Source organism: Pezoporus flaviventris, unplaced genomic scaffold, assembly GCF_033815535.1.
Source record: "Pezoporus flaviventris isolate CSIRO_AGI_PZ_B2104156 unplaced genomic scaffold, CSIRO_AGI_Pfla_v1 ptg000007l, whole genome shotgun sequence".
In the NCBI taxonomy this organism is placed as follows: Eukaryota; Metazoa; Chordata; class Aves; order Psittaciformes; family Psittacidae; genus Pezoporus; species Pezoporus flaviventris.
Genome location: NW_026892555.1, coordinates 32,207,141 through 32,219,353, shown reverse-complemented (window position 1 = coordinate 32,219,353; position 12,213 = coordinate 32,207,141). Strand labels below are relative to the sequence as shown.

The 12,213-nt window shown below is 36.2% G+C and overlaps 1 protein-coding gene and 1 long non-coding RNA gene across 6 annotated transcripts in view; one reads left to right on the top strand and one right to left on the bottom strand.

Moving 5' to 3' along the window:
• Nucleotides 1–12,213, bottom strand: part of STAU2 (staufen double-stranded RNA binding protein 2) — a 143,873-nt gene that overhangs the window by 76,867 nt on the left and 54,793 nt on the right. For all 5 annotated transcript variants that reach the window (XM_061448277.1, XM_061448279.1, XM_061448278.1 and 2 more), the window contains exon 11: nt 827–1,134. In XM_061448277.1, coding sequence (XP_061304261.1) covers nt 827–1,134 — 308 coding nt within the window. The remainder of the gene's footprint in view (nt 1–826; nt 1,135–12,213) is intronic.
• On the top strand, nt 10,128–10,913 carry LOC133266750 (uncharacterized). Its single transcript, XR_009742501.1, has 3 exons — nt 10,128–10,314; nt 10,537–10,606; nt 10,771–10,913. It is a non-coding gene; the product is annotated as an uncharacterized LOC133266750 (long non-coding RNA).

Below are 12,213 nucleotides of genomic sequence, written 5' to 3'. Positions count from 1 at the left end.
GAAAAATAGTATTTCTATGTAGCTCATTCTATCCTCTGGTGGTGCAACACAGCAAAATGAGCTACTGTCCTTATAGTGTGTAATTTTGCATGTCATAGTGATTGGGAAGAGGCTTCCTTTTCACATCTTCCACACTGCAGATATGACTGGATGTACTACAGAGGCTGCCACACCTATTCTATGAAATGCAGGGTATTTGCCATTGATGGATACAGGCTATCAGTGCTGAAGGACTCATGCACTGACCTGTGTGGTTCATCTTACATTCTCTAGAACTGACTGTGATGTCAAAAACATTCTGCATTGCTCTGACATCAGTTCTGCTCCTAGCCTGCACCTTCTGACGAAAACATTGTTCTATAGGTTACAAGCGAGGGGTGCAGGGTGGGAGGCAGAGTTACAGCTTTAACGACCTGGCCCAGAAGACAAACACAAAGTTAAGGTGGTGCATCACTACCTTCTGGCTCAGAGTCGAAGAGAGAAACTAATGCCAGAAATATATAAAGCTTCTAATGCCAAGAAGTGAAGACTCTTAAAGAAGTGCATGTAAAAAGCACAATTTAAGCCCGTAATTATTCAAGGAGAATAAACAAAGGAGAGGAAGATGGTCTGCAGTAAGGTGAATGGAAGGAAGGAACAAACAAGAGAAAGAGGGACATGTATATTGGTGCAGGGGTGGTATCTCCTGGACCCAGAAACTGCCTTGGACACCATCTAATTTTACAAGATAAGTTACATGCATGCCCACATTCACGAGGGCAAGAGTGAAACCTTGATGGCAATGCTATGATTCTGGCTGAAGAGCTTCATTTTCCCCCTCCCATACCTGAAAGCCTTGAATCCTTGCCAAATACTCCAGCTGTTTTGAAGGCTGCACTGCAGAACATGGGGAGGCAGGAGATATTCCTTTTAGACCTATGGCTTCGGCAGTTGGGGATGTTCCATTCATGAGAAGTTCCCTGGCAATCGTAGCTGTGCTATTTGTTGTAGGAGATATGCTGAAGAAAGAGCTAGAAGTCTGGCTCATTTCTTTGGATGACAAATAGCTTACAGTAGTACCAGGGGCTGATTTGTTGCGGCTTGCTTCCATCTCTTGATAAACATCAGGAGAGAGATGGAGTATTCCCTTTGGTGCTGAAAACAAAGACAAAGACCATTCTCATTACTCCAGAATAGGTTTGGCATGAAGACAATATCATTAACATATTTTACAGTTGAAAACAAAGTAAGCATTTAGAAGCAGTATCCTTTTTTCCACAGTAGCTGCAAATGAAATTGCATGATTTATTTAGAAAGAAAGCAGATTTGAAGTACCCGTCTTCCTACTCTTCCCCTGCTCTTTTTAAGGATTTACAATCCTGGATTCTAAAACAGTGGCTAGCACAGAACACACAACACGAACAAATAAGGTTTGGAGATCTGAAAACCATGAGGAACAGCTGCTACTTCAAAATAGTAGCACAACCATTATTTCACTACAATCTTCTACCTCCTATCTTATGCGATAATTTAGACTGTTATTTTACAAATAATTTAAACTAGCCTATGTCAGCACTGTTGCCACCAGAAGTAGCTCTTTTCTCTCCTTCCTACAGCTGCTGTTTGTACTCTCCAGCTGCTCTATTGCTTGTTCCAGGACCAGCACCTGTAGGACCATGCAGTGATGCTCATGAGAATGAGCTGCTGGATGCAAAGGAAGGCGTCTGGCAGTAGGAACACTGATTCAAGTGCTGGTTTAAAGTGTTTGCCAGCAGCCTGTGCTTAAATAACCTTAAATTGCCATGCAGCCACATCATTATGGTGCTAGTGACTCTAATGTCTTCAATTAAGAGGAAATTATTTATTTATGTATTTATTTAGCACATGTATGGCATCCTATGGTTTGCAAATAGCTATGTGCCTTGGACAACATTTACATTGAACAAAAAAAGCATGCATGTGTCACCATTAATATCAATAGGAGTTAGGGTAAACATAAAAAAGATCTACATTCATTTATGTGAATTACTTTTAAATGTTTCAGTGACATGTAAATTAGGGATAACTTGTCCACATTTAAAAATATATACTATATTTTCAGAAAGCATCTCAACCCTAAAACTGCTTGGAAACAGGAGCACACACTTGATCAGTTTTGCAGATATTCTTTTGCATGGAAAGGTGCAGAATTAAGTCTCAAATTTGCTAGTTTTCATATACAGTGAAGCATCTGTTGGAAACATGAGTCCCTAGTTTGCTGGTATAAGAGGAAAACTGTTCTTATTAATAATAAATTGAAAAATGAAATGTGTAATTTCATATTAATAGCATACTTTAATCTTCCAGCATATATCTGAAAATAAGATGGGTGAACCTGAGCCATATGGCATTTCATTCTAGCGATGATAAACCTATTTGTTAACTGATTTAGTAATCCCAAAAGAAATCAAAGAGTTCAATGCTTAATTCATTTGCAGTACACATTAAATTCATCTCAGAATGTAGAAAGAATTCAAAGAGGAAAAGAACATTCATTTCCAGTTACCTAGAAAACATTTTTCTAATCCTAGTAGTGAAAGTAGTATTTTTAAACAAAATGTCTACCACAAGGAGAAGACTCAAAAAATATTACCAGTAATTAATATCCTCATTTTCTAGTACATGGTGAAAATCGAACTTCCTCATTACTGACTCAGGAAACTGCTTACAGGTGAATATTTTAATTGAATTGCTCACACATTTGGCTTTTAAATTAATATTGCTTTCAGGAAGCTGGAGTATCACTTTGTACCATTCACAAAGACCTACCTGTTATTCACTTGATTGCTATCCCTAATTACCTTTGTGGGGCTGGGGAGCCTGGCTGGACCCCAAACTCTAAAAATGTTTTACCCAGTCTTAACAACTGGCTCCAAAGCTAGTGGACCCTGTGCTGAACTCTAGAGCTAAGCACAAGTTCAAGACTAGTGGGGAAGATAGAGGACAGGATCCCTAAATTTTGTTTTCTCTGTTTGGGACAATTTAGATTATAACCTCATAGATAACAACTATGTAAACATGCAGCATTATTTTATAGCACATAATCACTATACGATAGTGATTTTATACCCTTTTTCTAAGGCTATAACCTCCAAGGCCTATCACTGCTCATATTTTTAAACAGTCTTATACAAGACATAACATGAATGAAAATTAAAATAGATAACACAGACACTGATAGTTGATGTTAGGATACAACATCAAACAGCAACAATAATATTGAGTGGCAGGTGCTCATTACCTTCTAAGACCAGTCCCCTGTAAATCTGATTTCCCAAAAATATTTGAGAAACAGAAAGAAAGACTGAATAAAAGACAAAGCAGTGTACTTGTTTAGAAATAATGTTTTTCATATAAATAATCCATTTTAGAAAAGCACAGTACAACGTTAGCTTAAAAAAAAAAGTTTTAAAGAAGTTTAAAATCAAGTCCAGTGCTGCAGATGTCTGTTCCATTGATGTAATATTATTTAAAACAAACATTTCACATGCTTTCTCAGCCATTTCACTGTTTTTACATGATCCACCCAAATATCTAACTGCAGTCTGGAACAATGGTTTGGAATACTTCCAGATTACTAACCTTTCTAAATGTTAAAATAATTAATATGCAGCATATGATGAATAAAACGATATTGAACAGAGTATGGCAAATGCTCCTAAAGTACTGACTTTAATGGTGATGTTAAATTCATAATAGTACTTTTACACTTATGCAACACCTCTCTGCTAAAGACTTCAAAGTGCTTTATAAGCAATAATTAATTTAAATCATACATTGGCTCTGAGAGACAGATATTATATTACCATCATTGATTATCTCTGGAAACAAAGTAATGTAATATTCTAGACATTACATTAATACAGTTGCAAGCTATTAACTTTTTATATTCAGGGCCTATGCTTCATGCAGCTTCTTTCCTACAGACTAGTTTTAAAAAGACAATAAAACTTGGACTCTGAAAACTTTTAATTAATTATCTATTTGCAATATATTATTGAGGATTATTTTAATACCATTCCTCACTATCGTTTGCTTACTTCAACTCTGTTAAATTGTAGAGTGTATGTATGCAACAGTTTAATTACGGTAGAAAAGTTGTTACCACAAGATAAGGAGTATGACATCAACAGAGAAGTAAGTCTAAGAACAAAAGAACTCTTCAGAAATTATCTGAATTAGTCTTCAAACAAGCACTTTAATAAAAAATACAGGAGGAAGAAATTCTATCCTCTAATACCTTTAAGCATTGCAGAACCTCTCTAGGTAAATATTTTCATATTGTCAATAGTCTATCAGCTAAAAGCACTTTGGATTTTTGTGTCCACTAAATATTGATCCCATGCTAACTTCACCATACTCTAAGGGTTATCATCACAATTACTAGTCATTACCATTTAAACCAACAACATTGCATCTTCTGCTAATATAAATGGAAATGGAAATTATTTTAACGTTTCATGACTGTACCTCTAATTTAGAGGTACATTAAACTAATTTCCACATATATTACTTAAACCTGTGGGCAAACATGCTATGAAAATATGCAGGCTAGTAATGCAACGTAATCACTAACATTTGAAAAACATGTCTTATTCATCCCTGGTGGTAATTGTTAGCAGTCTCTCACAATCTTCTGAAGTCTCTGAAAACTCCACACCAAACGGCTCTCTTACCTATACATACATTTCTTGATCTTCCATTGTCTACTTTTGCTGTCATGTACTGGACCACTGCCAAACAGTTTAGACTCCAAGGCAAATGTACAATTAAGATATAAAATGGCCTGACTATCTTTCACAAGCCTTCCCCTTGAAGTGTAATCTCCATGCTCCGATTACACTTATTTTCACAGCAGCAGTAGCAGAGGCAATCTCCAAACGATCTATTGGAGTGGTGTTATTTTTATCCCTAACCCTTTCTCTGAATGGTCCCCTTGGCTGGGAAGACAAGGGGACCTTTCTACAAAAGGGATCCCCACTGTCTGGACCTTTACTCCTTCTGGAGTTCATGGAAAACAAAACTAATCACAAGAGGGACTTTCTACATGGGGAAGAGCGTGAGGAATGAGAATGACCACCAATATCATCAAATGAGCCTTAATGCAGTAAGACTCTGCAAAAAATGGAATTTGTTGATACAGGGGCAGTGAAAAGTTCCCCCACAGCAGTGGGCTACTAAATTAGGAAATGTTCAGAGCCATGACAGTGTTGCCTGCACACTATCAGGCAACACTGTCAGAGTCCACACTGGTACCACTGGTGTCCCATTTTCGATTTTCTATTTCTGTCAGGAAGATTAGAAAAAATGAAAAGCTGAAATTCCACTTTTACAATTCAACTCCAAAAGAAGACCTACAGCATGAGGCTTGTACTGTCAATTCGCATATACATATCAGTGCTAATTTTTTCTCTTTTCTACTTGATCAGCGCTGTAGGGATACTCTTCCTCTGCCTTCACTTACTGACTTCTTGGGGCTCAAGGTCACTTACTGACTTTTCATGTTTATGGATGCTCAGCATAACTGGTCTAAAACCACAACTTAATTCTTCCTTAGAGAACTACAGTTTTCTCCCTAGGCTTTCACCTGTCCTACAGGAAAAGCTGTATTTGGTATGCACAAGCAGTATAAGCTGGTGTATGACTTCCCCCAACATCCCTGAAGAGCATATGCTCTTCCCTGCACTACAACCAGTCAGGCACCAGCCAGGAGTGTTTTCATGTCTTGCGTAATGATGCACAGCAAACCATGATATAATTCTGTATATGACATGCTCATAAATTAACACCCTGATATTTGAAGCAATCCATCACTGGATGAAGAAAAGATTGTTCATAAGGAGATAATAAGCATTTATGGAACTGAATAAAATAATCAGTAATCATCAAGAAGCTTTCTTTCAGATTATGCTACCTGTATTGACAGACTTTTTATATTGTGCTGCTTAACATATATGGCACAATCCTCCAGTAAGGTGTTAAGCAGGAAATGTTAGACCCAGATCTAATCCTGACTTCACTATTATGTAAATTAAAATGGACAAAACCTTAAAAGGCACAGAGGACTTTCACATGCAATGATTCCTTCATAGAACTGGCAGGTTCTCAACATGCCCTAGAATATAGTCCATTAAAAATCCACTGAGAGAAAGAAAAGAGAATTTACAAAGCCAATTAACTATTTCAATAGCAAGACTGGAAAACGTAAATGTCATCATAAAAAATTATTGTTTTATACTCCACTCCCTACAAAAACCTATTTATATACTAGAATATTTTCAAATTTTGTTTCATTACCTCAGTAGGAACTCAGAAAACATCAGTCAAACAATTGAATAGGCAAATAATATGGCCATTATGTTCGCAGTCTACAGGCAATCTTGGCTTGAAATACCAAGATGCAATCATTACCCACTTAACACAGCTATCTGCTGTATTTCTAAGTCACCAGCTACTGCAATATTCAGACATGAAAAAATGTTTTCTCATTACACAATGTCCTTAAATCAAAAGATCTCATCTACATGACCTTAAACAAACAGATGTTATGTAAAGTCACTCACGAAAATACTGGCTTTTTTTTTAACCTCAAAATAACCATGACACTGAAGTAAATGCTATTTAGTTCTTTGTGAAGTCAGTTCTGATATCTTTAATTTCACTGGAACATTTTCTATACAGCCAAAAAGGGAAACTGCAGTATTACAGGAGGCAAATTGTATTCATGTCCATAACATTTGATGCTTAACTCATGTGAGGCAAATCCTTTGAAATCTCCCACAGCTTTACTCCTGCTTGGGAACATAAGATTTTTGTAAAAATAAGACTCACTGTTTGCAGTGGGGAATTTGTAGAGGAGATTCTATGAAATAATCCAACAGAGAGATGAAACACCTACACCATTATTTTACATGGTAACATCTGCATCATAAGTTTCAAAAAAAACATCAGCGTACCAAATAACCTAAAATTAAGATGAAGTAGGTTCTGAAAAGAACTGATCTAAATGCAGAAGAAAAGGCAGCATTCTTATCAGTAAAGAGAAAATTCAGAGTAGGAGCAAATCAAGCTAGTGAACTGGCAGAGCAAGGTTCTTGTAAAAGCTGCAAGAATGTGATTTTGAGGGAGTAAAGCAATTAGGAAGTGCCTAAGTGCAACTGGAGGTGACCTGTGCAGGCAAGACTTTTCATTAACAGATTAAGAGGGGAATGAGAATGGTGATGATGAAAACAAAGGCATGACCCGCAGGTAGAATAGATGAAAGAATGAGCAAGTCTACTAGACAAGGATGGAAAGGTTGCTGAGCTAAGAAGGTCAAGGGGGACATCAACAGACACAGTATATGTATGAGTGAAGAGGAAATCACAGGAAACAAAAGCAGTGCGGAAGTGGAAGTCATAGGGATAAGGAGTTTGACATAACAGAAAGGGGATGGAGGAGAGAATGGAGAACCAAGTCTTGATTATGGTAGCAATAAAGCCTCAGATCACAAGATTCAGTTCTTCAGGGACATTATTATCCTAGGTTATGGGTGAGGAACATGGTGGGTTCCAGGCTGGGGGACAGTAGGAAAAGCAGAAATTACTTCAGAAAAGTGACAGTATTTAGAGAAACACAGTGTTGAGGTTAAATGTATGATACTGGTCTGTTTGCCTTGCTGAGGACAGAAATGCAAATGCAGATAATTTATAGAATTACATTATCAAATCAGAATTTACAAGTTAATATAAAAAAAAAAGCACTCTGCATTGCTATTTCCCATGCAGGTTTTTTCAAAGGAACACACTAGCAACCCTGAACAAACGTAATTCATATAGGAATTAGGGGGGACTAGAAAAAGCAAAAGAATAGTTTCTCTGAAATTATCTCTACCCATAGAGCTGGCTATCTACTGTGATGGTGGCTGTTTCCTCTTTATATATTCTAGACATATCAAGAGCTTAATGGTTAAACAGTCTCCTAGAAGGCTGTCTTAGGTTCTTCCTCAGCCTGATGGCATCCAAACCACAAGCCTTACAGCCCAAGTGTATTTTTCCTACATACGCACAATCCATACCAGTCAAGAATCAAGCAACAAGTTGCTTGTAGAATATAATACTTGTATATTTTTATATATATATATGTATAATATCCCAGCCAGGGAACACCAGAATACATATCTGCACCTTCACTTACAAATGCTTTAATCAATGATAGACTACAAAGTCATGATTCCTTCAGATCACTCCTTCTATGTGGATTTCTTGCATTTTGACAGCATGTGACTTCCTATTTTCTGTCTGCAAATCATAATGATATTAGATACATATCTCCAAAAGACAGCTGCTGTTATCCAGATTACTCCACCCCTTAAGTACTCTCCTTCTAGTGAAGAAGGAAACTAAATCTGTCTCTCAACTTTCTGGGCCATACTTAAAATACTAGGTACTTTAAGAATATTCATTGTCCTTTAAACTCAGCAAAGAAAGTATCACATCCAAAGATGTGAAGCTTGCAGTACTCTGCATCTCAATAGGGGAGATGTGGGGAAACTGCATCTCAATAGGGGAAATGTGGGGAAAGGAGAAGCACCAATTGCAGCTGTGATCTTACACATGTGAATTGTGCCCAAATCCCACTCACACACAAACATGCTAATTTGGATCTTGCCGCTAGTTCTCAAAACAACAAATAATAAAGAAAAAATGACCACACTCCCCTGTTTTATTAATACGAGGTGATTTTTAGTATTACACGGTTTAGAAGGTTTTGGTTTTTTTTAAGTATTTCAAAAAAATATATACAAGAGTTATTTCATTGGTATTATTCTGGATAAATTATTACTTCATTCTGATTGCTAGATGAAATACAAAAATAAAACATTTAGTTACTGATAATGCCAAATACAGCACAGATTTCCTAGCTTCAGTAACTCAGGGAAGAAAAAAAATTGGACAAATCTCCTCTGCTTCTAAATTTATTTTTCCTATGTCTTCAAGTGAGAAAGAAATTCTAGTTATCTCATATTCTCGCTAAAAGATGGGATGAATGCAGAGAGGCAAGGTGCTACCAACTGCTATAAGAAGGTTATACAGAATGTAGGCAAGAGGCTCAGCTGATGGAACCCTGAACACACAGTCATGGTATAACGTTCACCTGATAGTATGTTTGCTAAAAAAAAAAAACCAACCCACTAACCAAACCAAAAATACCCCAAACCAAACAGTTTGAAAACTACTGTTCTGTGGCCTTCTGTGGCTTCATCAAGTAAGTAGTGTTGTCAAACCCTCTTATTGTGGTTTCTATTCAGAGTGATGTATAAATCTAACTCCTAGTAAGAGTATATTATAACTGACAAAGTTTAGTAAGTTTGGAAGCCATTCAAAAGTGAAATCCAAAGAAACAGCAGTACTTAATCAGAAAAAATGTAAACAATCCACTGCAAACCACCTTTGAAAAACACCCCAAAGAATTAGATATTTCCGCAAAACATAACACACAAATGCCAATTAAAAATGTCTGAAATACAAACAAAAGACTTTATTCCCAAACTGCAGACTTCAGTTACTGTTCATGGAAACACAGGAGTAGCAAATTATCTACTGTAAGTCTTCACCAAATTGCCCAGTTGAAAAATAAACATGAAGACAACTATTAAAAAAAGTCTTTCTAAAACTAGTGAGGGCCAGAACTAGGAAGTTCACATAAATTTTTCTTCCTCCAAAGGGAGGATGCATTAGTATGCAAAATTTCATAAATACACTCTTTATTTTGGGTTTATTTTCTCTTATCAACTCCCATCTCCCAACATCTAAGTAAGAAGTTGAATGTAACCATACAGTTAAGGCTTATAACAACACTGCATATTTTATTTTTCTCTTTTTTTTTAATGTCTTAATCTATTATTTAAGTAGATTTTAAACAAATATTAAAATACACATTATTTATAGAAAAAAAGTTTAGATTACCTCATCACAGATTCAAGAAACTCTTCTGAATACCTATTTTTTTTTTCTTCTTGCCTTTTTTTTTTTTTACTGTGAACAATTGCATAAGATCAAATGTCTCTGTTCCTTAGGAGATCATCTGCTCCTGCTGCTCATTTACCATCTGAAATCATAATCATCTGCTGGTGACAATCTAATCATCTTCACAGTAACTAATTGTGATGTCACAAACAAATGATTATGATTTCAGGTGGTGAATAAACAGCAGGAGCAGATGTACTCTGAAGAACAAAGACTGTAAAGTCATGCATGAATCTCTAGTAATAAAATGTTAGGCAAGAAAAACAAAGGGCCTGTCCTTTACAGAGAGGTAGGACTGCTCTGACTATATTTTATTTTATTCTCATTAGTTTTTCAATACTTTGTGACTACCCGAATTGCAGGAAACAGATAAAGGAAATCTATACTATGGAAATTTAAGGGTGGGGAACATATAAAACCAGTTAGGGTCATTTTTTCCTTCTTAGAATTATAATATATAAAACCACTATTACTTTTTCCTTTTATTTTTATGTATTTTTGTTTCTCATAGCTCATCTACAGCTTCTCCTAGAAGACATACTGCATGTTTGTGTTGTCCCATCCAGAAATATAAAACCAAAGTAAGTTCCCCAAAAAATGCACTTTGCATTAGGATTGTTTATTTGTTTCATGTTTTGCTTTTTTGTTGATAACTCTCTAAGTCAAACCCAGACTGATAAATGAGCATTCTGTTCACAGTAAACATCTCCTGTATGGGCTGCAAATGCTTGTGGTCTGCACACAGTGTCTCCATGTCTCCTCCAGAAGCATCAGGGAGAAAACTCCCCACTCAAAGTTATTGTTATTTCACATGTGAAAAAAGTCTAAGACATCCCAAACCAAGAAACAAATAGCTTCTTGCTTCATCTTTAAGATTGTGAAATGGAGAGGTAAAGAAGTAAACCTGTCAGAAGAAGCTTTTCCAGTGAGTAAGAGGAACAGAAGTGAAGTTTGCTGCTAAGTTATCTGCAAAAGTAACACAATAGAGGTGAACAAGAGGAGCTAATTTTCAAGGATATTTAATAGGGAACACTAAAAATGCATTGACTGTAGGGTATTTCTCAGCAAAACCAAACCACATAATGAGGCTACAATGAAATCTGTTCTACTGTACTAAAATATGACTGTTATGATTTTTGTTTTACTGTATTAAAGTATAAAACTTCACTTTACTATTCCAGTTTTATTTCACACAGTTTCAGATGGAAATTGTATTATGCACACAAAGAAAGAGTATCTGCCTGCAAAGGGGAACAGCAGATTCATACTTCTATCAGAAAGGCCATTTTAGTTTAGAAATACCAAGAGAGGTTTCAATGAAAAACTAAAAAGGAAGGCCTATTAGCAATTTGTTCAGGCAGAAATGATATCACGTTTAGAAAAGAAAAATGCTTTTCTCGGTCTTCCATGAGTCATGGATGAAATTGCAAGGTGAAGAAAGACTGGCCTGTTCTTTACATAACTGCTACATATTCATCCTCCTCTTATGACTTTATCACAGAAAATCACAGTTAAGCTGTAAATTTTAAAGAAAATACCCTAAAAGGAAAAGGCCCTTTAGAGGTGAAGAGTTAAAAAAATCAGTAAAAAAATATATGCCTGTTGGTACCATTTTGGATTCAAACCCTTCCTGCTTTGCAAAAGGATAGCACAGTCCTTATGACATTAAAAATGATACCCTTTTATCAGCTGTTTATTATTGTTGCCTCTAGATTGGAACCCTCAAAAAGGAGTTAGGGGATTAAGCACAGTGGTGTCTGAACAGGACTATGAGAAATAAATCCTGTGTCTATCAACATGATAGCCACATCTTCTTTCATTTCCAATTTACTTGGAGATCAGAAGAATGTAAATGAAAGCATCTAGAAATATCTTTCATGCATTAGAAAAGCACCCCAGAATGAAAACCTGTTTCTGTACCATCGCCTGTGGTGGTTGCAAAAAACATCTGTGAGCAGGTCAATCTGTGAAAAACAAGTTCTTTGGTCAGCACAGGTTTAAAATAATTTTTGTGTTGATCTTGTCTCCTGTTGAGTGAGTTTGCCTTTGTGTTTTCCTTCTGGATTTGGAGTCAAAGTATAACTGCCAAAGATTTCTTGCCAGATGAAGCCTGGGAAAAGGACTGTTTTTTCCTGTTGGTGTAGTAGATTGTTGTGATGTCATCTATAAATATATCTGCTACAAGACA